General features: G+C 40.3%; 1 protein-coding gene across 5 annotated transcripts in view; it reads left to right on the forward strand.

Annotated features, from left to right (window-relative positions):
- The window catches only part of TBCE (tubulin folding cofactor E), a 91,722-nt gene that overhangs the window by 42,606 nt on the left and 23,236 nt on the right, over positions 1-25,880 (forward strand). For 4 of the 5 annotated variants that reach the window (XM_015080711.3, XM_053207601.1, XM_027046967.2 and 1 more), the window contains 2 exons: positions 9,001-9,085; positions 22,577-22,762. In XM_015080711.3, coding sequence (XP_014936197.1) covers positions 9,001-9,085; positions 22,577-22,762 — 271 coding nt within the window. The remainder of the gene's footprint in view (positions 1-9,000; positions 9,086-22,576; positions 22,763-25,880) is intronic. The other variant, XM_015080713.3, reaches the window with a different exon arrangement.

The raw sequence follows: 25,880 nt of genomic DNA on the forward strand, positions 1-25,880 counted from the left end.
CATATCACCTGTACTTTCTTTTATTCCAAGATCTATTCCTTTATATAATGGCTGCTGGTTTTCACATCTATCCCTGTTAGAAATCTTGGAGATGTTTTACGGTAAGAAACTGTTGGTTATTGGTTATTTTGCTATCCTATTTGTTTTTCCTCTTTATTATTTCTTGCCTTCTACTTTTCTGTAGGTTTAATTTGCTCGTTTTTCTCCCCTCAGCATTTGAGATAGATGATTATTTTCGATCTTCTATCTAACCTATACATTTCAGTCCATAAGTTTCTCTCAAAATGCCACTTATAGATACAATCCCCAGATTTCAATGTGTAGTATTTTTATCATTCTGTTCAAAATATATTTTTTTTAATTAAAAAAAAAATTTTAACGTTTTATTTTTGAGACAGAGACAGAGCATGAACGGGGGAGGGTCAGAGAGAGAGGGAGACACAGAATCTGAGACGGGCTCCCGGCTCTGAGCTGTCAGCCCAGAGCCCGACACGGGGCTCGAACTCATGGACCGCGAGATCGTGACCTGAGCTGAAGTCGGATGCTTAACCGACTGAGCCACCCAGGCGCCCCTATTTTTTTAAATTTTTAATGTTTGTTTATTTTCTGAGAGACAGAGCATGAGTGGGGGAAGGGCAGAGAGAGAGGGAGACACAGAATCCAAAGCAGGTTCCAGGCTCTGAGCTGTCAGCACAGAGCCCACCGCGGGGCTCGAAACCACGAGCTGTGAGATCATGACCTGAGTCAAAGTCGGACACTCAACCAACTGAGCTACCCAGGTGCCCCTGTTCAAAATATTTCCTAATTTCGGGGTGCCTGGGTGGCTCAGTCGGTTAAGCGTCTGACCCTTGATTTCAGCTCAGGTCATGATCTCATGGCTCTTGAGATGGAGCCCCATGTCAGGCTCTACGTTGACAGCACAGAGCCTGTTTGGGATTCTCTCTCCTTTTTTCCCTGCCCCTCCCCCCACTTTTTTTTTTTTTTTTTTACATTGTTTAAGGGTATGGTTCAGTAGCATTAGGTACATTCGTATTGTTGTGCAGCCATCATCATCATCCATCTCTAGAACATTTTTTATCTTCCAAAACTGAAATCTCATACTCATTAAATGGTAATGTCTCATCCTCCTCTCTCACCAGTCCCAGGCAACCACCGTTCTACTGTTTCTTAGGAATTTGACTGTAGTGTTCACCTTTTCTGACTGGTGTATCTCCCGCAGCATAATGTCTGCAAGGTTCATCCATGTCGTGGCATGTGGCAGAATTTCCTTCCTTTTTTGAGGCCGAATAATATTCCATTGCATGCATATACCACGTCAAAAAGAATAAAATACTTAGGAATTAAATAGGGAGGTGAAAAACTTACACAATGAAAACTATAAAACATTGCTGGAAGAAATGAAACACGAGTAAATGGACGTCACATGTTCCTGGGTTGGAAGAGTTAATATTGTTAAAACGTCTAGTACTACCCAAAGCAATCTACAGATTCTGTTTGATCCCTGTAAAAATCCCCGGTGATCATTTCTGCTGACTCTTGTAATTAGAACATTTAGTCATTTTTTGTTTCATTTATTTGTTGATAATTTGGGTTAATATTTACCATCTTACTATTTGCTTTCTATTTGTCTTGCCTGTGCTCTGTCCTTTTTTCCCTCCTTTTCCCCCTTTTACTGGATTATTTTTTAAGCTCTGTTTTTCCTTTCTATTAGTTTGGTACTCATGCATTTTTTATTGGGTAATTATCATAGAGATAAAAACATGCATCTTTGACTTACAAAAGTCTAATTAGTAATTTTACTTCTTCCTGTGGACTCATGCAAAGACCTTGGAATACTCGAATACTAATTCTGTTTGCCCACTTCTAATGCATATGCTGGATATTTTAATCTTTGTGCCTATTAAACACAAAGAGCTGGTATTATTTATATTTTTATTTAATTTAGAGTTATCCATATATTTACTCTTTTCTTTTTGTTCCCCTCTGTATCTTCACATTTTCATCTGGGATAATTTTCTTTTAATATTTTTAACATTTATTTTTGAGAGAGAGGGAGAGCGTGCGCATACGTGAGCAGGGGAGGGGCAGAGAGAGGGAGACACAGAACACAGAATCTGAAGCAGGCTCCAGGCTCTGAGCTGTCCGCACAGAGCCTAATATGGGGCTCAAACTCACAAACCGCAAGATCATGACCTGAGCTGAAGTCTGACGCTTAACTCAGCCACCCAGGCACCCCTGGGATAAATTTCTTTACCCTTAAGATCACCCCTATTAATTTTTCTTTGTTGAAAAAGTTTTTTAATTTTTAAATTGTAACACGCATATAAAAGATTTTGATCATTAAATTTTTTTTAATGTTTATTTTATTTTTTAAGAGAGAGAGAAAGGGACAGAATGTGAGCAGGGGAGGTGCACAGAGAGGGGGAGACATGGAATCTGAAGCAGGCTCCAGGCTCTGAGCCATCAGCGCAGAGCCCAACGTGGGGCTAGGACTCACAGACCAGGAGGTCATGACTTGAGCCAAAGTCAGGCGCTTAACTGACTGAGCTACCCAGGTGCCCCTTGACCATTATTTGTTAAAACATTTTTTTTATGTTTGTTTATTTTGCGAGGGAGAGAGAGCTTGCGTGTGCCGTGGGAGAGGGGGAGGGAGAGAGGCAGAGACAGAGAATCCGAAGCAGACTCCGCACTGTAAGCTCGGAGCCCGATGTGAGCCTCGAACTCACAAACTGTGAGATTGCGACCTGAGCCAAAGTCGGGCGCTTAACCAGCTGAGCCACCCAGGCGCCCCTTTATTAAAAACGTTTGATTGTTGTAAAATATATGTAACGAATCTTTCCATTTTAACCTATTTTTGAATAGACTTTATTTTCTTTCTGCACTATCAGCACAGAGCCTGACATGGGGCTTGATCTCACTAACCGGAGATGAAATCAGGAGTCAGACACTCAAGCAACTGAGCCACACAGGCGCCCCTGGACTTTATTTTTTAGAGTAGTTTTAAGCTCACAGCAAAACTGAATAGCAGGTAGGGAGATTTCCTCCTGTCCCACCCCCACCCCACCCAGTTTTCAGTGTCTCCCACCAGAGTGTGCATTGGTTGCAATTGGCTAACCTGTCTTGATACATCATTATTACTCAAAGTCCATTGAAGTTCAATCTTGATATTGTATGTTCTATTGGTTTGAAAAAATTCATAATGACACATACCATACAGAGTAGGTTCATGGCCTTAAAAACTTCTGTGCTCCACCTATCCCATCTCCTCCTTCCCCCTGTTTTAACCTGTTGAAATATTTAATTGTGGTAAAATATACATAAAATTTACCATCTTAGCCATTTTTAAGTTTTATAATTACATAAGGTATCTAGAACAGTCACTATTGAAGTAGAACCATACAATGTTTGTCCTCTCAGGACGGCTTATTTCATTTAACATGATGTCTTCCTCATTTATCCAGGTAGCATGTGTGGGAACTTCATTCCTTTTTATGGCTGAGTATTCCTTGGTATGTGTATCACATTTGATCTGTCCATCTGTTGATGGATATTTGGGTTATTTTACCTTTTGGCTGTTGCGAATACTGCAGTGAACATTGGCATATAAGTATCTGAGTCTTTTTAACGCTTTTGGTTATATAGCTATAAGTAGAATCGGTGGGTCATATTTAGCTCTTTAAGGAACCACCAAACTGTTTCCACAGTGACAACACCATTTTATGTTTCCGCCAGCAATGTTTGAGGGTTCCCGCTTTTTCACATCCTTGCCAGCACTTGTTACTTTCCATTATTATTATTATTATTTTTATTTTTATTTTCCATTATTCTGATTATAGCCGTACTACTAGGTATGATGTGGTATCTCATTGTGGTTTTGATTTGCATTTCCATAATGATTAATGACACTGAGCATCTTTTTATACGTTTTTGGGCCATTTGTATATCTTCTTTGGAGAAATGTCTAAGTCCTTTGCCCATTTTTCAGTTGGGTTGTCTTTTTTTTTTTTTTTAAGTTTTAATTCCTGTTAGTTAACACATAGTGTTGTATTACTCTTAGGTGTACAATTTCGTACATCACCCAGTGCTCCTCTGCTATTTCACCCATTTCCCCCTCCTACCTTCCCTCTGTAACTATCAGTTCTCTCTAGTTAAGGGTCTGTTTCTTGATCTGTCCCTGTCTCTTTTTCCCCTTTGCTTATTTGTTTTGTTTCTTAAATTCCACGAAATCATATGGTATTTGTCTTTCTCTGACTTACTTTGCTTAGCGTTACACTCTCTAGCTCCAGCCATACCATTGCAAATGGCAAGATTTCATTCTTTTTTATGGCTGAATAATATCCATCGTGTATATATACCACATCTTTATCCCTTCATCAGTCAATGGACAATTGGTCTGCTTCCATATCTTGGCTATTATAAAGAATGCTGCTATAAACATAGGGATGTATGTATCCCTTTGAATAGTGTTTTTGTATTCTTTGGGTAAATACCCAGTAGCGTGATTGCTGGGTAGTTCTATTTAGAACTTTTTGAGGAACCTCCATACTGTCTTCCACATAGCCGTACCAATTTGCATTCCCACCAACGGTGCAAGAGGTTTCCTTTTTCTCTACATCCTCACCAACATCTGTTGTTTTTTGTTTTTTTTAATTTTTAAGTTTATTTTTGAGAGAGAGAGCACAAGCGGGGAAGGGGCAGAGGGAGACACAGAATCCAAACCAGGCTCCAGGCTCTGAGCTGTCAGCACAGAGCCTGACATGGGGCCTGAAATCTCAAACCTAGAGATCATGACCTGAGCTGAAGTTGGCCCCTTAACTGACCGAGCCACCCAGGCGCACCTTTTGTGTTTTTTATTTTAACCTTTTTGACAAGTGTGAGACATGCAGATGGCCAACAGACACACGAAGAGATGTTCCTCATCACTTACCACCAGAGAAATGCAACCAAAACTACAATCAGTTGGCTTGTCTTTTTGTAATCAAGTTTTAGGTGTTGTTTTATATTCTAGATATTAAGCCCATATCAGATGAGTTATTTGTAAATATTTTCTCCCATTCTGTAGGTTGTCTTTTCACATTCTTGATCATGTCCTTTGCAAATAAGTGTTTAGTTTTTGTGAGGTCCAATTTATCTATATTTCTTTTGTCGCTTGTGCTTTGGTATTCTAAGAATCCATTGCCAAATCCATGGTCATGAAGTGTTATCTCTAAGCTTTCTTCTAAGTGTTATATGAGTTTAGCCCTTATATTAGCGTTCTATGTGGGTCCTATGATGTGAGGTAGGGGTCCACATTTTTTCTTTTGTTTGTTTGTTTTTTTGTTTGTTTTTGTTTTTTAAATTTTTTAACGTTTATTTATTTTTGAGACAGGGAGAGACAGCATGAACAGGGGAGGGTCAGAGAGAGAGAGGGAGACGCAGAATCTGAAACAGGCTCCAGGCTCTGAGCTGTCAACACAGAGCCTGACGCGGGGCTCGAACTCACAGACCGCGAGATCATGACCTGAGCCGAAGTCGGATGCTTAACCGACTGAGCCACCCAGGCGCCCCAATCTTTTGTATGAGGATATCTAGCTGCCTCAGCACGATTTGTTGAAGAGATTGTCCTTTCCCCATTGACTAGGCATTTTTGTAAAAAATCAGTTGACCATTTATGGGTTCACTTCTGGTCTCGAAATTCTGTTCCATTGGTCCGTATGTCATCTATCCTTATGCCAGCACATTGTTTTGATTACGGTAGCTTCGTAGTAAGTTTGAAACTGGAAAGTGTGTCCTCTGACTTTGTACTTCAAGATTGTTTTGGCTGTTCAGGGCCCCTTGCACACTTTAACTTTTTGAGGGATATTTTCACCAATTACAGTGCTCCAGATCACCAGTTACTTTCTTTCAGTGTTTTGAATCATTGTCTTCTGGCTTTTACTGTCTTTACGAGGAAGTCAGCTGTTGATCTGGTTGTTTTCCTTTGATGGTAATCTGTTTCCTCTCCCCCACCCCCAGCTGTTTTAGGATTTTTCTCTTTGTCTTTGGTGTATGGCAGTTGTATCCTAATGTGCTTGGGTGTGGTTTTCTTTGCATTTGTGCTTTGGTGTTTTTTGAGCTTCTTGAGTCTGTGGCTTAATGGTTTTCTTTAGCTTTATAATATTATTAGTCATTATTTCTTCAAAGATTACTTCTTCCACAATCTCTCCTCTCTTTTTGGGACTTCAGTTATATATGTAGTAGACCTTTTCATTATGCCCTTAGGTCTCTTTCACTCTAGCCCTTGTTTTTCATCCCTCATCACTAGGCTTCATTCTCTCTATTTTTTTTGAACTGTTTTTTAATAATGTATGATATAATATATTTTATTTTTATTTTTAACTTCTTGGGTTTATTTATTTTGAGGAAGACAGACAGCACGAGTGGGGGAGGGACAGAGAGAAAGAGGGAGAGAGAGAACCTCAAGCAGGCTCTATGCTGCCAGTGCAATGCCCGATGTGGGGGCTCAAACCCACAAAACTGAGATCTTGACCTGAGCCCAAACCGAGAGTCAGACATTCAACCCACTAAGCCATCCAGGTGCCCCTAGGATAATCTATTTTAAAACTCCATCCATTAGATTATAATTTGAATTGTGTTTTTCAGTTCTGGAGTTTTACTTGGGATTCTAAAAAATAAAGTTTTAAACTTTTCTGCAAAATTCTCAAGCTTTTCTTGCAAACATTAAATACAGTTAAAACTCCATCATGCAGATGCCTGATTAATCTGTTTATTGTTGGCTGTTGTTTTCCTTGGTTCTCAGTCACATAGTCTTTGTCTTTTTGTATGTCTTTGTCTTTTTCTTAGATATTTTTTAAGTGCCAGAAATTATTATGAAAACTTATAATTTGAGCTTTACAATAGTGTTATCTTCCTCCAGAGAGGACTGAAATTTGCTCTGGCATGTAGCTAGGGTCAGTAGCAATCCCAGATCACTTTAAACGTATCTGAGAATGAGATTATTTGAAGTTGGCCGTTAATCCCTACAAGGGCTAGTTTATTTAGAGTTGATTCCTCCTTACTCTTAGAATGAAGACATTTTGAGCCCAGTACAAATCCTAGAGAGTTTCTCGGCAACTTTCACCTTCCCTGGGAGGCTGTGATTTTCAATATTGATTTCTTAGCCCCTGAAATCTGTCCAAAGGTCTGTTCAGCTTTTTAGCTTCTATCAGAATTATCAGATGCCTCAAGGGGAAAAGATTGGTCTACATGCTTATTAGTTCAACTCTTTGGGTTTCCCTCTTCTCCACTTCAGCCTTGTAATTCTTCACTGCCTTAGTAGCTCTCTGGTGTTTTCAAAGAGATATTTTATATGTATACATATTTTTTTAATTGTAGTAAATGTACATGACCAAACTAACCATTTTAACTATTAGTTTTTTTGGTTTTTTGGTTTTTTTTTGTTTTTTTTTTTTTGTTTTTTTGAGAAAGGGCATGAGTGGGAGAGAGGGACAGAGTGTGGGAGAGAGAGAATCCCAAGCAGACTCCACATTCATTGCAAAGTCTGATGTGGGGCTCGATCCCATGACCCTGGGATCATGACCTGAGCCATAACCAAGAGTCAGATGCTCAACTGACTCAGCCACCAGGCACCCCCTTTTTAACCATTTTTAAGTACAGTTCAGTGGTATTAAGTACATTCACATCATTGTGCATCCATCATTACTATTCATTTGGAGCTCTTCATTTTTTTTTTTTAATCAAAAATTTTTTTTACTCCTTGAGAGAGTGAGGGGGAGAGAGAGTGTGAGTGAGTGAAGGGTGGAGCAGGGTGGGGGATACAGAGGGATCTGAAGTGGGCTCTGCACTGATAGCAGAGAGCCCTAATGTGGGGCTCGAACTCACAAACCATGAGATCATGACCTAAGCTAAGTCTGACCCTTAACTGATTGATCCACCCAGGTGCCCCTGGAACTCTTCATTTTATATAGCCAAAATCAGGAGTCGGACGTTTAACCGACTGAGCCACCGAAGTGCTCCGATATGTAAAATGATTTTTGAAAATAGTTTATCTAGGGGTGCCTGAGTGGCTCAGTCGGTTGAGTGTCCAACTTCGGCTCAGGTCATGATCTCACAGTTCATAGGTTTAAACCCCGCATCGGGCTCTGTGCTGACAGCTCAGAGCCTGGACCCTGCTTTGGATTCTGTGTCTTCCTCTCTCTCTCTCTCCCTCCCCGACTTGTACTGTGCCTCTGTCTGTCTGTCTCCCTCTTTCAAAAAAAAAAATGAATAAACATTAAAAAAAAAAATTGAAAGTGTGCTGTAAAAAAATAGTTTATCTAGCTTTTCTATTTTTCACCAAGAAGGCTGATCCAGAAGTGAAACTCTCTGTCTTTTGCACCTAGCATGGTGCTGTATCTGGTGTGGAAGGGAGGAGGGAAAGGAAAGAAAATGCTCTGGAAACTGTAAGGTGCTATACAAATATAAGGTGCGAGTTATACACAGCACAGTGTGATGGGTAAGAGTTGGCTTCTGGAGTTAGCATGACCTGGTTTTGAAGATGTCTGACTTCGGGCAAGTTATTTTACCTATGTTGACTAAGAAGACCATTTACATATAGATTTTTTTTATTTTGTGAAAAGCAGATTACTAGACCAGGACTAAAAAAAAAACTTGTGTATTTGCTTGGGAACTGGTAAAAAGAAGGTAAGAAGAAGAATCTGCTTTACAAAGCTGAAATGTCTGTTGTAAGGATACCAATGAGAAAATGCAAAGAAAGTTTCTGGCATTCAGTAAGTGCTTAGTAAATTTGTTGTTTCCTGCAGTTGTAATTTTTGTCGGCTTTTGAACCAAACATGCCATTGTATCTGCTGATTGCAGTCCCGGCTCTGAGGTTAGCTTGTCCTTTTCCAGAGATACTTTTCTCCCCCAGTAGTGTCTGTGTGATACGGTTTCTGGCGCAAACTGTATTGGCTTGCCGAAAAAAGGAGTGTTAATGATCTCTGTCATCCCTTATTGCTTACTTGGTTTCTCTTATTCTGCTAGGACTCTGGCTAGGAGTGGAATGGGACAATCCCGCGAGAGGAAAGCATGATGGAAGCCATGAAGGGATTGTGTATTTTAAATGCAGGTAATTTGTCATGATGAATTTGCATGGTTATTTGGGATAATATTTAAGATTTGAATAAAGGGAGGTGGAGAAGAGGAAATGTTTGGCTTTGGGGGTAGTTACAATGTAGAATTTGATGTGTTCTAAAAACAATTCTATTTGTACAACTTTTTTTTTGTTAGTGTTTAATATTTATTTTGAGAGAGAGATGAAGAGAGCAGGAGAGGGGCAGAGAGGGAGAGAGAATCCCAAGAATCTGCACTGTCAGTGCAGAGCCTGATGTAGGACTCGATCTCATGACCATGAGATCATGATCTGAACTGAAACCAAGAGTTGGACGCTTACCCGACTGAGCCACCCAGGCGCCCCAACAGATTTTTTTTAAGTGGATAAATATAAACATTTCTCATCAATTCATTAACAAGTGAGTCCACTAAGTGAGTAGTAAAAAAGAAAATAGCTTAGATATCTAGTAAGAAGCAGTTGATTGAACAAAATACAGAACATCCGAAGGGTAGAATGCTAGGCCACCATTAAAAAAGACTATATCATGGAAAGAGTTACACCTTATATTGCATGTCTATTAATATTTTTAACTGCTTGATTTCAGAGAAGCTGCATGAAGCTTTGAAAAAGATGGTGGGGTGATTTCAGGCAGAATCTTTTAAATTTTTGTTTGTTTTGTTTAGGTTTCCGTTCTCAAAAAGATCTCTTAACATTAAGCTTATTTTTCCTTAAATGTGGTACAGTGAACACAGTCCTGGCCTGGAAATCAAGAGGCCTCTAACTCTGTTCTTAACAATCTTTATTACCCCAAATAGGACTAAATTTATTAACCTCTAAAATGGGGATTGAAATTAGATAATAGCAAAATACGTTTCCCTGGCCTACCAGTCTGTAATTTTAGAATATCAGGATAGAAGAATCAGCATGTCCTTGGAGGCCAGTTGTGATTGCAGACATGGAATGAGGCCAGCTCAGAATCTGTCAAGAGTTCATGGAGGCGAGGGCAGGGCGGGATGCCCGGGTGGCTCAGTCGTTAAGTGTGTGACTCTGGGTTTCAGCTCAGGTCCATGATTTCATGGTTTGTGAGATCGAGCCCTATGTCGGGCTCTGTGCTGATGGTGCAGAGCCTGCTTGGGATTCTCTCTCTTCCTCTCTCTGCCTCTGTCCTGCTTGTGTTCTATCTCCCAAAATAAATAAACTTAAAAAAAAAAAAAAAGAGTTCATGGAGGATATGTTTAGGGAGGTGTGGAAATAGAAATTTCTTACCCTGGCCTGTTGCTCCCTCCCCCACCTGAGCCATGCCTGCATGGTCCTTCGTGGTCTTTAGGTAGAGTGATATTTGCAGTCTTAGTTATTCTGAGTATAGAAATCAAGGGTTCTTTTGGTCCTGGCAGATCTAGGATTTGCCTGAAGTGCTGATAGGAGGCCTCGGTTCAAGGACATGGGCTCAGTGTTTGGATTCTTACCCTTGGAGCAGCATTTCCTGATTTCATTATGTCTTCTAGTGTAGTCATGCCTGAGCATTTGCAGACATTTCTCTTACTATAAACTACTTTTCTTTCGTTTCATTGAAATGAGCCTTTTGTTGACTTTAAAGTCCTATATGGGTAGATAATGTTAATTATGAATTCCATTTCAGGATATTTATTGGGCAGTACAGAGAGGAGCATTGGGTCTGATGTGGTAGAGAACCACTTGCCTAGAGTGAAGGAATGATCTGTATAGTTGTTAATGTTTATATTGGTATAATTAGAACATGACTAATAAAGCTTATACCAATATCTTAGAATCTCTGCATCAGACAAAACAGATTACGTTATATGTTATTTGTTATTGAGCTAATTCAGATCTCGTCCTAATATGTCATATGTGCTTCTTCCCTGTCAAATTCGTTGCAGTCTTTTTTTATATTGCAAATTCTACTTGGAAAGTCATAATGACAAGTATTTTACCACAGTAAACATTTTTCTTTACGTTTAGACGTTATTTTCATGAAGCTGAAGCAATTTTAAGTTGTCAGATCACAAATTTTCTCATGATAAGCGTGTGAAATATTACGGTAAATGGCAAAATGGTAGTGTACCTGTTTTCGACAAGAAAAATGAGTCCCAGGCCATCCTATTCGAGCAGAACTCGGATCCTTCTCCTTCAGAGGCCTGGGTTAATATCAGGGGACTGCTAGTGTTGCATATATAACAATGGAGAGAGGTGCTCTGGCACATATAGCAATATATGTAGTCGAGTGAAATTGAACAGTTCTGCGAACTTGTCTGAAAGGCTCTAAACATGCCTGCAGCAAATAGGTTATGAGGATCAACAACATTTTTTGGAGTCTCCCCAGGGACCCAGCCTTTCCCAGGATGCAGCCTCTAAATCCCCAATGAGAAAAATGCTTCCTATGGAGAATTTTGTAATCTCTTGAGAACTCTTTACCTTTGAGTAAGATTGCCAGATGCGGGTAGTAAGTATACAAAATGCATGGTGAAATTCAAATCTTCTAAAAGTTTGCTGCCTTTGCATTTTAAGCAAGATGTCAGGATGTATGAAGTGGATTTTGGTGAGCTCTGGTGCGCGTCCCCAGCATCAGGTTGGATGACTGACGCTCTGCTGTTCAGAGTAAGGTCCTGCCCCTGGACGACAGATTTTTAGAAGAGACTGTGTCGTTCTCAAGGCCTGACTCATGGCACACGTCGTTCTCGGTAGATTTTCCCACGACCAGCTCAGCTCACCTTAATCTCATGAGACTCCACTGTAAAGTGGAATAACATTTGCCAGGGTCTAATCTCTCCTTTAATAATCACCTGACGGAAGAATATGGGTTTCACTTGAACCCAGGGAATAAACATTGGTACAGTTAGTTTATAGTGTCGCCATATTTTATCACATTTGATCCTTATTCTGACTCTTTGAGATTGTTATGACAGGTGTCATTAATATTTTTTACTGATGACCAGATATGGCAATGGGTTATGAGGATAGCATTTTAGTTGATCTGATGAAATCCTGGCTGTGGATTTCTCTTCATTGGAGGCCTCTAAAAATAAGATCGTTCTGTGGGGTTTTTTCCCCACCCCAGTAGTTGGTGTGACAGTGTCAGAAGAGGATTAGGGAGTGGACCAGATCGCCTCCTAAGGCTGGGTTTTGATCATTTCATGTCACTCTGTAGTTGCAGCCTGATCTCTGATATAACCTGCAGTAAATATGGTGATCTCCTGAGCTATTACCCATAATAAATATTTGGGATACTACCAGTTAATATTAGTTTACAGGTTTCTCCTAGAATTTGTGCTATGAACCGGTCAGCAGCGCTTTCCTGGGTGCTGTTCTCCGTCTCTTGTTTCTGGGGGAGTAGAGGCATTCAATTAAGGTGATGAACCTTGATGTTCTCTGCACCTTGTCCCTTAGATAGCAGAGTGATTTCCAGTTTTTTCTTTCAACCTAGAGAGTATACTGTAAACAGAACTGTGTGGGACAGCATTCCACTGCTCAGATTTTATTTAAAATGCCCTCTTTCTTTTTTTTTTTTTTTTCAACGTTTATTTATTTTTGGGACAGAGAGAGACAGAGCATGAACGGGGGAGGGGCAGAGAGAGAGGGAGACACAGAATCGGAAACAGGCTCCAGGCTCTGAGCCATCAGCCCAGAGCCCGACGCAGGGCTCGAACTCACGGACCGCGAGATCGTGACCTGGCTGAAGTCGGACGCTTAACCAACTGCGCCACCCAGGCGCCCCTAAAATGCCCTCTTTCCAAGCAGTTACCTAATTTTTCTGGTGAGCAAGAAATCTTGAAGTGTGACTTTTTGTGGCACCTGGCTGGTTCAGTTGGTGGAGCATGCGACTCTTGATCTCGGGTTGTAAGTTTGAGCCCCACTCTGGGTGTAGAGATTACTCAAAAATAAAATCTTAAAAAAAAAAAAATGTGACTTTTCTTTGGCACCAGTGAATGGAATCTAACACCTGACATCAGAGGAAACACACTGTTTAGACTTTGTGCACAATCCTGGATAACTTACAAAATAGAATCTTGAACTCATCCTGTGTGTGCCATAAAGATTGTCGTAAAGATTGTTGTAAAGCATTTTGAGGTTCTTGCGATGGCATTAACGAATCAGTCTAAACTACTTCCCTGGTGTGGTGTAAAGTGTTGCAAGAATTTTTTTAAAAAGTCACTAAATGTACTAATGGCTTGCAAAAGATGAAGAAGAGAGGAATTTCATACTTGGAAGACTCCCATAAATCAGGGCAAAATAAAAATTGCATCACTCAGGAGCAGTCTACAAAAAGATGCTTAGCTAACCGAGTGTTTTTCCATTGGGAACATGAGTTCGCCAGGTCACTTCTCACATACAGTAATATACATAGTCGAGTGAAATTGAACAGTTAGTTCTGCGAGCTTGCCTGAAAGGCTCTAAACATGCCTGCAGCAAATAGGTTATGAGGATCAACAACATTTTTTGGAGTCTCCCCAGGGACCCAGCCTTTCCCAGGATGCAGCATCTAAATCCCCAATGAGAAAAATGCTTCCTATGGAGAATTTTGTAATCTCTTGAGGAGATTCTTTACGTTTGAAGATTGCCAGATGCAGGTAATAAATATACAAAATGCATGGTGAAATTCAAATTTAACTGGCATTTGAATTTACCCGTTGGGGATAATGGTACAGGTTGAGCCTCGATTACAGGGGTTTGTGGGAGTCTCCGCTTCTACCAGGGCCATGATCAGGATGTCCTTTTGTTAGCATCATCTGTACTTGGTGGGCAGGAAGAGGAAGGAACTGGAACACGCTGAATGCTAATGAGTAAAACGTTTGGACCCTCCTCCTTCTGCTCCTTCCCCATATGTTTTCTCTTTGGACAGGGTTCAGAATTTTGGTGTTGGGTTGCAACATCTCCATATTAATCTAGAATCTCTGTGGAGTCTATGTAAATTATTAGTTTATTTTTGGAGATTTATTGTTACTGGTGGGCACTCATTCAACTGGCATTTTTCATTATTTGTGGGGCCGTTTTGTTTTCTGAGAAACCCTCCAGGAATGTGCCAGAGGAGACTGATCTTTGATGTTATCCTTTGATCTGTAAAGGGCACAGCATCTACTTTGCAACTACCTAATACATACCATTCCAACTCCTTTCATCTGCCTGCAGCCGAACTAAAGCGTAATAAAGATTTCTTCTTGAATGATTCATTACCACTGTTTAAAAAGTGTAGATTTTTAAGAACAAAAAGGAAAACCATGGTAGTTGTTTTGCATTGTTGTTTTATCATTTATTATAACTGCTAGTTTTTAAACTTGCGTGCTTATGCTTTTTCATGTATTTTGTTGTTGATGTATAGTTGACATGTAGTGTTTTGTTGGTTTTGGGTGTACAACATTGTGTTTGACGATGCTGTCAATCGTCAAGCGCTCGCCACAATAAGCGCAGTCACTGTCACCCTACAGACGCACGTATGTAGCATGTATTATTGCTACAATAGTATTGACTATATTCCCTATACTGTACTTGTCACCCCCGTGACCTGTTTTTAACTGGAAGTTTGTACCTCTTCATCCCCTTCTCCTGTTACGCTTATCCCTACCTTCCTCCCCACGCTGGTAACCACCAGTTCCCTGTGTTTAGGAGTCTGTTCTTATTTTGTTTGTTCATTTGTTTTTTAGATCCCACATATAAGTAGAATCATATGGTGTTTGTCTTCCTCTGACATATTTCACTTAGCACAATCCCCTTTAGGGTGTTGTCGTGAACACGTAGTGTTATTTGTGTTGTCGTGAATGGCAAGATTGCAGTCTTTTTATGGCCGAGTAAATACCCCATTGTGTATTTGTATGTCTGTCTACACCACATCTTTCTTTTGGATTCATCTATGGATGGACACTTAGGTTGCATCTGTATCTTCGCTATTTTAAATAATGCTGCAGTTAAACATAGGGATGCATGTGTGTGTTTCAATTAGTGTTTTTTGTTTTCTTTGGGTAATTACTCAGCAGTGGAATTGCTGGATTGTATGGTATTTCCTTTTGTTTCTTTCTTTTTTTTTTTTTTTTAAGTAGGCTTCATGCCAACTTAAAAGCCCAACATAGGGCTTCAACTCACGACTTTGTGATTAAGACCCGAGCTGAGATCAAGAGTCAGATGCTTAACAGAGCCACCCAGCAACCCCTGGTATTTCAATTTTTAGTTTTTTGAGGAACCTCCGTACTGTTTTCCTTAGTGGCTACATGAATTTACATTCACATCAACAGTGCACAGGGGTTCCCTTTTTCCCACATCCTTGCCTACACCTACTTCGTGCCTTTTTGGTGGTAGCTGTTCTGACTGGTGTCTCCTTATGGTTTTGGTTTGCATTGCCTGAGGATTAGTGTTGCTGAGTGTCTTCGTATGTGTCTGTTGGCTTTTGTGTGTCTTCTTTGGAAAAATGTCTATTCAAGTCCTCTACCCATCTTTTAGTTGGATTATTTGTTTTTTCTTAATGTTGAGTTGTATGTTTTTTATGTATTCTGGATATTAACTCCTTAATGAATATGTCATTTGCAAATATCTTCTCCCATTCAGTGGGTTGCCTTCTCCTTTCTTTTTGTTTTTAAGACTTTGTTTTCAAGTAATCTCTGCACCCACTGTGGGGCTTGAACTCACAATTGCGAGATCAAGAATTGCATGCTTCACCAACTGAGCCATCCAGGTGCCCTGCCTTTTTGTTTTGTTGATGGGTTCCTTCCTGAGCAAACGCTTCTTAGTTTGGTGTTGTCCCAATAGTTTATTTTTGCTTTTGTTTCCCTTATCTGAGGAGACATATCCAGAAAAATCTTGTTAAAGAGATTACTGCCTATGTTCCTTTTAGGAGTTTAATGGTTTCAGGCCTTACATTTAGGTCTTTAATCCATTTTGAATTTATTTTTGCACACCGTGTAAGAAAGTGGTCCTGTTTCACTCTTGGATGTAGCTGTCCGGTTTTCTCAACATCATTTATTGAAAGACTGCTCTTTCCCCATTGTATTCTTGCCTCCTATGTCATAGAGGTCCCCCTTCTGCCCCCCCCACCCCCGCCCCGGGTTCTCTATTCTCTTCCACTGATTTATGTGTTCTGTGCCAATACCTTATTGTTTTTGATTACTTCAGCTTTATAGTGTAGCTTGAAATTTGGGATTGTGATACATCCACTTTGTTCTTCTTTCTCAGAATTGCTTTTGGCTATTCTGGGTCTTCTGTGCTTCCATACAAATTTTAGGATTGTTTGTTCTAGTTCTGTGTAGTGCTGCTGACAGCCCTTTGATAGGGATTGCATTGAATCTGTCAATTGCTTTGGGTAGTATGGACATCTCAACATTATTACTCCAATTCATGAGCGTGGGATATCTTGCCATTTGTTTGTGTTCTCTTAAATTTCTTTCATCAGTGTCTTACAGTTTTCAGAGTAAAAGTCTTTCACTCCTTGGTTACATTTGTTCCTAGGTAATTGCGTGTACAAGTAAATGGGATCATTTTCTTGATTTCTCTTTCTGCTACTTCATTATTAGTGTATAGAAACATAATAGATTTCTGTGTGTTAATTTTGTATCCTACAGCTTTACTGAATTGATTTATTCTAATAGTTTTTTTGGTGGACTCTCTAGGGTTTTCTATATATAGTATCATGTCGTCTGCAAATAGTGACAGTTTTATTTCTGTCTTACCAATTTGGGTGCCTTTTATTATTTTTTTTCTCATTTGATTACTGCCACTAGGATTATTTTTTCATTTAAATCACATAATGTTTGAAAAATAGATCTTCCAAAAAACAGAAAAAAGACAAATCTTCCTCCATTTCCACCCCCCCATGTTACTCCTTTAAGGCAAACCAGTACTATTTGATAAATTTCATACTTTCGTTTCATTAGAATGTCAGATTTCACTAGTTTGTAAATTAAAACCGGTTTTATAAATGTGAGATTCTCGTAACTGTCGCTTAGATGCAAAACCTCCTTGTTTGTACACATTTAGATAGATTGAGATATATAAACTATTATCCTAAACTGTCTGGAGTTATTGCAACACCTGACTACATCTTGGGGCTTCGTTCAGCTTTGTGCGCATGAGATGTTTACCATTAGTAGCATTTATTTGGCAGTAAACACAAGATCTCTTTGTGTGCTGCCCTGACAGAAAACGCAAGGAGATAATCCAAAAGCGATCTCTGCAATTTACTTCAGAAAAAGCACCATAATATTTTATTGAAGCATTTGTTTCAACCATAATATTTTATTGAAAATGTTATACAGTTCCATAAATGTTTTATTTTCGATAATACTGCTTCTGTTGTGCTACTTTATCTTCATAAGCATTTACACGTAGGATCCTGTTTGATGCCTGTGGTAGGACCAAAGTACCATTCTTTCTTACCAATCTATTGGTTGTCCTGCAAGATTCCACAAAGATTCTCCTTCTTTGTTGAATACACATTAGACCCAAGGTTCTTTTTGTGATACACATCCTTTCAGGAGGCATAAGAGTATATATTTTTAAAGTTTGTTTATTTAAATAATCTCTACACCCAGCGTGGGGCTTGAACTCCTCTAGATGGGTCAGTTTCTCTCTTTCTTCCCACGGCCCTTCACTATAGTCTAGCATGAGGTTCTTTACGGTGTCTGTTTTCCAAGAGGGTGAAAATGGAGGCTGCGAGGCCTCTTAAGGCTCAGGCTTCACTCCTTTTTGGTAAAAGCAAGTCACTGGGTGAGTCTAGATTCAAGAGGAGGGGGAATAGGCTTTTGTTGATGGGACAAGTGGCAAAATCCCATTGCCAAAGGACATGTGGGCTTGGAGTCATCTGTGGAAGTAACTTACCACAGTTCACCAGCTGTCACTGTTACTCCACCTCTCTTCCCCATGTCACATTCGCTCCTCTCACCCCCAAGAGTCTCACCCCTTTTGGCCCTGGCTCGAAATCTAAGGTGTTGCTAAACTACTTCCAGGTGCCAGGGAGGCTCCTTGGATGCATTTTCTGGTGTAGGTGCCCATCAGGAGCTCCTGGATCCAGAGGTCTGGGAAGTAAAAAGTTATCGGCCCTCCTCACACCCAGCATGCAGTGATGAGAGGGTCAGAGTAACTGCAGTAGATATTCTGGTTCAAAAAAGGAGAAGGAGAAGCACCTAGCAGACAATAGTAAGCTGCATGGTTTTGAAATCCAGTCTGGTGCATGTCGCCATTTCCTCTTACTCGGAGGCATGGAGTGTTCCTTGCTAAGGGCGCATTTCTGTTTCTTGGAAGCACATCTTGCCAGTAAACCTAAGGGTTCTAGATGAGCCTATTCAAATGAAGATATCTGTATTATGAAAGCACCTTGCCTCATTCTTAGCACCTACTAGACTGTCAAAGTATTGAGTTGTGTAATATTACTTAATACATGCTGCTCTTTTGGAACATTCAAAGCATTGGTGTCTAAACTTTTATGCACAAGTTAAATGTTTTACAGATGAGAAATTCACAAATTAATGATACCATATTTCTGGAGGGTTTTGCTTGTTGTTGTTTTTTTGTAACAACCTTTAATCTTCCTTTATAATAACCTTTTGTTTTGCTGCTTCCAGTTTCTTAATTTGTGTGCGTTTTTTTAAACTAAACAACACATACAAAGCACTTGACAGAGCCCTGAATAGAGAGTTCCATTCCTTTGCAGGCCGTGATAATGGCTATTGCTTTTATTTGTTTCTCATGTTATTTTGAGAGAGAGCACGAACGGAAGAGGGGTAGAAAAGAGAGACAGAGGATCCCAAGTAGCCTCTGCACTGACAGCAGAAAGCCCCATGTGGGGCTTGAACTTACTAACTGTAAGGTTGTGACCTGAGCCAGAGAGCTGGACACTTAACGGACTGAGCCACCCAGGCGCCCTGTAAATCATTGTTTTCAGCCCCTATGCTTTGGGGGCAGTTTTTATGTAGCAGTAGATAGCAGCTTTGTGCCCGATGTCGTGTGTGAACTTTATCTTGCATGTATTAGTAACTGCATTTTTTTTTCTTAGCAAAACTACATAGTTTGTATCACGAAATTATGTCATCATTGATGTTCTACACCGCAGGAGCCCATCTGAACAAGTTTGGCAGCCACTTGAGTTTAGAGGGTATGGCTTCTGGGATATCCCAGTGTTTGAGAACATGTGGGTTTATGTTTAATGGTACATGAGATACAGTACTGTATGGAAAGGACAGATGGCTTACGCTGGGCAATGTAGTGATGGTGTATTTGATCCTTATAAATAATCTCATTTGATGATAGGGGTTTATAGTTGAGGCAGCTGGCTGAGAATGTAAATTCAGTTGTCTGAGGTCATATAGCCAGTGAGTAATGGAGCCCTGGGGGATCCCAGCTCTGCCTGACTCCAGAGCTGCTCCCAGTCTATCCTGATCCTGCCTCCCATCTGAGGAATGTATAGGTTAACTAGGAATTTAAGGAATGTGTTCAATTTACCAAAAGGAGCCATTAATTTGTATCTATAAGCCCAGACAGAGACGTGGGAGAGGATAGCAGTGCACCAGTAGTCAGAAATCCAAGATCTTGGGTCATAGCCGTGATCTCTCTAACAGTGGACCCCAGGATCCCCAACTGAAGTATGTATTTTGAGAGAGAGAGAAAGAACCAGCAGGAGAGGGGCAGAGGGAGAGAGTGGGGGACAGAGGATCTGAAGCAGACTCCATGCCGACAGTAGAGAGCCCAGTGTGGGGCTTGAACCCACAAACTGTGCGATCATGGCCTGAATCGAAGTCAGACGTTTAACTTACTAAGCCACCCAGGAGCCCTCAGTATTGTTTTAAATAGGCAAATTCCTGGGCTCCAGCCCAGCCCCACTGAATGAGTATCCCCAGGGTGGAATCCAGTAGGATTTTTCAGGTGATTTTCTGATTTTTAGGTGTTGTTGTTTTTTAAGTTTATTTTGAGAGAGAGAGAGAGTGGCGCCGAGCCCAGTGTGGGGCTCAATCTGACGAATCATGAGCTCATGACCTGAGCTGAAACCAGGAGTTGGACACTTACCTAACTGAGCCACCCAGGCCCCCTGCTTTTTAGGTTATGTTTGAGGAGTCCTAGCCTAGATAATCTCTGAAGAAGATCTCTTGGAACTCTTTAAGAAATGATGCTAGCTGTATTTGAGCTCTCTAGCTGAGTAATGTAACTGTACTTCTTAAAACAGAACTGCATTTTTTTACAGCATGAACCTATCCTAGGCTAAAATGTAATATTTTCTAGGAAGCTTCCAGTAGTCAGTGATCCTCTGATATCACAACATACTGTAGAGACCCAGAACTTGATTTTGCTGCGACAGAAAATTTAATTTCCTGTGTCTTCCATTCTCCCCTGTCCATTGGATTATTTTCAACAGCATACAGACCAGATCTACCCTCCTGTCGTTAAGACATTCCCTCTTTTAATCCCCTCTGTTCAGCCATTGCCCTGTGCCCTTCTCCCCTTTGCGGTAAAGCCCTTCTGGGCGAGAGTAGCCTTTGGGCCCCGTGTCCTCTCCCTTTCTGGAACTCACCTTCCGGGCTGCCGCCCCAGTGCTCCTACCAGGGTCGCCTTCTAGTTGCTAGGTTTGGTGGCCAGCCTCAGCCGTCCCCTCACATCCTTCCATAGCACTGGACACGTCCCCTTTCGTCACTGCCTTCCAGGACACCACACTCGGGGGGGGGGGGGGGCTCTAGTGACCTCTGTGCCATTTCTGCTTCCCTGAGACCTCACTTTTGACTTCTGGGGATCACAAGTCTCTTTCACATTGTGGTGCTCTCTGTGGCCCCACTTAAAAAAAAAAAGTGTATGTTGATATGGTCAAAATTTATCAGTATAAGTTTTCATCCTTTTAAATTCTGGTGAGTTCTAGGAAGGTTCGATTTCTCTAAGAGTTAAAGGTAACGAGCCGAAATAGTATTTGTAATTTTTGGCCATTCATGTATTTCATCACTTACTCTTTTAAGTGATTAATATTAACACGTATAGCTGTTTTATAGCGCATACTTAGATTATCCTAAAAATAAGGTCTTGTTGCTATGATGTAATAGTGGATGCTGACATTTAAGGGGTCCAAAGATCGACTTTGAATCTCTTGAAAGCCTGACAGAGTGGCCATTGCACACAGTAATATATTAGTCTTTCCATTAAATCCTGCTAGAGGTTATTACTAAGAATTGCTCTAATGGCTGAAATTGTGGTAAAATATCCTATATTTCTGTAGAATTCTTCCCACATTCTCTGTTTAAGCCCCATATTTAAGCTTTTTAAAATATATTTGGTTCAAGTTGTTTTTTAAATGTTTTCATTTCTTTGTGTCCTTATTCAGTCCTTTTCTGTCTGGATATGATTCCTCTATAGGTGTGTCATGTACAATTTGGTTCGGTTTTTAAAAATCTCAACATTATTTTGTAATTTTATAAAGTTTTACAGCTAGAATTTTTTTTTTTTAATTTTTTTTTCAACGTTTATTTATTTTTGGGACAGAGAGAGACAGAGCATGAACGGGCGAGGGGCAGAGAGAGAGGGAGACACAGAATCAGAAACAGGCTCCAGGCTCTGAGCCATCAGCCCAGAGCCCGACGCGGGGCTCGAACTCACGGACCGCGAGATCGTGACCTGGCTGAAGTCGGACGCTTAACCGACTGCGCCACCCAGGCGCCCCACAGCTAGAATTTTTAATGACTGCGTCTTTCTGGTTGAATTAATAGTTCTTATTCAGCTGGGCTTTTTTATGGTGTCCAGAGTTCCTCAGTCACAAATAAATGCTATTATACAGAATCTTTGTAAATGCAATTTTGTTTTTATTTTTAAATGATTGCTGACAAATTCCCTAGAGTATGATTATACAATGAAAAATCCAGTCTTGAAGTCCTTGAGGTATTAGGATTTTTCTTTATTTTCTGCCAGTTTTGTTGAGAATAATTTAATTATTTGAATTTGCATTTCTTAATTAGCAAGGTGAAACTTCCCCCTATGGACTTAATACTACTGTTTCCTCTTGTGCGAATTGTCTGTTCCTTATTCTTGTTCCTTATTCTTGTTCTTGTTTGTTGACCTGTTGGGACTTGATACGCTTGCATAAGCTCACAACCCTTTTTGAGGAATCGTATCAATTATACATTTGTATATTATTTTCCTTTTATGCTGATTTTGATTTTTCGGCATAGAGAAAAATTTGCCGGCCTTCAGAACATTGCATTTATGACCATTCTGGTGGATGGAATTTTCTTTCTCTTCTTTTTGTAAATAATGTAATCATTGGGGCATGTGGCTGGCTCAGTTGGTAGAGCATGCAACTCTTGATTTCAAGGTTGTAGGTTCAAGACCCACACTGGGTGTAGAGATTACTGAAAAAGATATTCTTTAAAAAATGTGTGATTGCTTTTATTTGCTACTAAATATTTGTGAACAAATTTGTAAACGCAGACATTTTACATTCTTGGCAGACTGAATTTACAGAGGATTTTCAAATGTGTCCTTGTGTTTAAATGTCCACATTGATGATATTTTATCTGTTCCATTTCTCCTTTTTCCCAGGCACCCAACAGGAGGATCCTTTGTTCGTCCAAACAAAGTAAATTTTGGAGTGGACTTTCTCACTGCAGTGAATAATCGCTACGTGTTAGAAGATGGACCAGAGGAAGATGGAAAAGAGCAACCTGTTACAATTGGAAATAAACCTGTGGAAACTATTGGTTTTGACTCCGTCATAAAACAGCAAAGGTATGTAGAATTGATAAGGGCAGAACTGACTTTGACCATTTCATCACCGGTCAGGATTGAATGAAGTTCACCCGACTGACTGTGTTTTGATACTCAACACTTTGCTTCTAAACTGGTCTGGCCTTCCTGCACAAACACAAATTGAAATCAGACGAATCTGAGGATTGAAGTCTTCAGGGAAACTAAAATTCTTAATTTGGTATAGGGTTGTTGGGCTTTTCCAGATGGAATTAAAACATTAGGTTGCCCATTATTCATATTTATGCCAACTGTCTTGTATGATAAGTAACTAAGACTGACACTTTGGTTCTTTTTTATTTCATGGTGACATTTCTAACCGGAGATAAGTCAGAAATGGGAGCAGAGGCCTCACCTGCCTTGTGGCATGCTGGTGCCATCTAGAACGGAGTTAGCTTCCATCTCTGGCTGCACACCCTTGTCACATGGGCTGCTTGTGAAACTGCAGAATCTTGGGTCCCATTCCAAACCTGAATCAGAATACCATGGGCTTTTGCTTTAAGAAGGACCTCAGATTATTATATAGCAGTCTGAGGGGCACTAAAGAATCCATTGTAGAACTGTGCATGCAAACATTCTGTTGTCTGAAACTCTCCGGACACTGTGGTTCTATGCAGAGGGGCTTTCTGCTCCAATGCACTATCTGAATCAGAGTGAGTAGAAGCTCATGTTCCCACAAAGACACAAGTGCACAAGAACCTCCCAGGATATGCAGGTCAAGTGATGGTCAGTGCTGTGGTGTCTGACCCTGACCTGTATGAGGTGACTTCGTAGCGACCCCTGGTGGCCGCTGTGGAGAGGAGGTTTGTAGCCGCGTGGCTTATTAGGGTTGCAATCTTTTACTTTCTCAAGTGAAAGAATTAAACTGTGGTTTTGTTCAAAGTACGTTTATTTGCTGTCTTATTTATCTGTTGTTAATATTTAACATAATACAAAATATAAAGTGCACATGGTGACAGTGTTGAAGAATAAATTCATTTCTTTGATACCTCTGCTTTGTAGCATAGATGACCTCCATAAACAACAAGAGAAAATTCACGGGAACAATCCAAATATCTGTAAAGCTAGAACGGATGAATGGTGTTGTATTCATTCGGTGGCATACGGTCAGCAGTGAACATGCGAACAACAGCTCTGTGCAAGAGTGTGGGTGAAATCTCAGAAACATAGCGTCCAGGAGTCAGATACCAGGAAGTACACGTCATGTGATGCCGTCTATACGAAGGTCAAAATCAGGCATAACTGATCTATAGTGTTAGAAGTCAGAATAGACAGTTTTAAGGGGAGGGAGAAGCAGGTGTCAGGGGCACAAAGAGGCCTTCCCAAGTCCTGGGAATGTACTATGTCTTTTTTTTTTTTTTTTTTTTATCATTTCACTTTATTTTTTTTTATTTTTTAGTAGGCTCCACACACAACACAGAGCTTGAATTCACGACCCTGATATCTAGAGTCACGTCCTCAACCGACTGAGCCAGCCAGGCGACCCTGTACTATTTCTTGATCTGGGTGGTGGTCACCTGTGCAAACTCACTTAAAATCACTGAGATGTGTACTGATGTATACGTAGGCTAATGCACGTACTTTCCTAAATGTAATTTTTTTCAATAAAAAAATTGTGAAGGAGGAAAAAAAACTTTGAATAAATTGAGATTTTTAAAAACGCAACAACTTGACAGTAAATCACAAAGCAGTTTACACTCATTGGTGAAAATTTAGGAACTATAAATTGAACAAAAGGAGGTTATGACTTAATGCCGCTACCGAGAGATAACTGTCATGAGTATTTTTTGCTTTTTATCCTACTGGTTTACTTAGACTTGAAGAACTATGTGCTTCATAGGGTTGGACTTCTTGGCTTTATTTTTTTCCATTTAAAATGCAAGTAATGAAAAAAATGCACATATCGTGGTATCTTTTACCCCAAAAGAGGCACAGTTTTTTCTTACTGGTTAATCTCTTTCAGAGAATACCACGACTCTGTGAATATTGACAAATTGCAAACCGATTTTTCTCCCCTGGCTTATGAACAACTGTATAACTCAAGAATTTGGGTGGGGGGGAATGACCCTACTATTTGAGCGTCATTGTGTTCAGTAATTGCCAGTGACTTTCTTGGAAATGACCAATGATGGAGTCAAGCTGGGTTCAGATGTCAGCTAAGCCAACTTCTAACCCTGACACTTTCTAGCTGTTAGAGCTAGTATGCCTCATTCTAAGCCTCAGTTTCTTCATTTGCAAAACATTACCTAAGCTGTTAGAACTGCTGGGGATAACAAGTGAGATTGTGCAGTGAAATTCAGTCATCTGTGTTAAGGATGGAAAGAAACCTCTACTTTAAGCCATCATATTACCTCCTTAATAATATCCAGCTGACCAGCTCTGAGTTTGTACCACTAAGACTTATAAAAATTGGATTAAAAAAAGAAAAACCAGTATGTGGGATTTCTCTTGGACATGGCTTTGGCTTTGGAGTGAGGTCCCCTGGGCACTGCAGTGAACTCACTGGCACAGCAGGGTATTTTTAACTTTAGAAGGGAATGGTGACCTCTGTTGGACACAGAGCAAGCTATTAGCTTGAGCTTGTTCAGTTTCATGATACTCCTGCGGTTCCTTTTGTGGGTGTCCTATCCCTGCAAAGCTGGGTTTTTGGTGATGGCTGTGATAAAAAGCAAGCATCTCCTGAAAATCATCATGGAAACAAGAAATGGAGAGAGTGATGTCCAATCTGATTCCAGGGTTTGGGAAGTTGTGCAGGGCCCAGCTGACACTAAGTTCACAGGACATAAATAGTTAAGTTGTTTGGCCCTAACTACTTACTAAATGGAAACTGAGGTGTTTTGTTTGTCTCAGGGACACACTGAAAAAATTACTAAAACACCAAGAGCGCTGTGAACTGAGCAGGTTTAGAAGGTTCTCTGTTAGGCCTTTGCTGCTGCCTTTCCCCAGATTCTGATGATTGTAATAGTATGTGCCTTGTGTCTTCATCTGAGTGTTTCCCTCAAAGGTTGTCAGTTTATCATTTGTTTACTTGTTTGTTTATTAAAAACATTTTTTAAAATATTTGTTTATTTTTGAGAGCAAGAGAGACAGAGCGTGAGCA

The sequence above is a fragment of the Acinonyx jubatus genome, chromosome D2, assembly GCF_027475565.1.
Source record: "Acinonyx jubatus isolate Ajub_Pintada_27869175 chromosome D2, VMU_Ajub_asm_v1.0, whole genome shotgun sequence".
In the NCBI taxonomy this organism is placed as follows: domain Eukaryota; kingdom Metazoa; phylum Chordata; class Mammalia; order Carnivora; family Felidae; genus Acinonyx; species Acinonyx jubatus.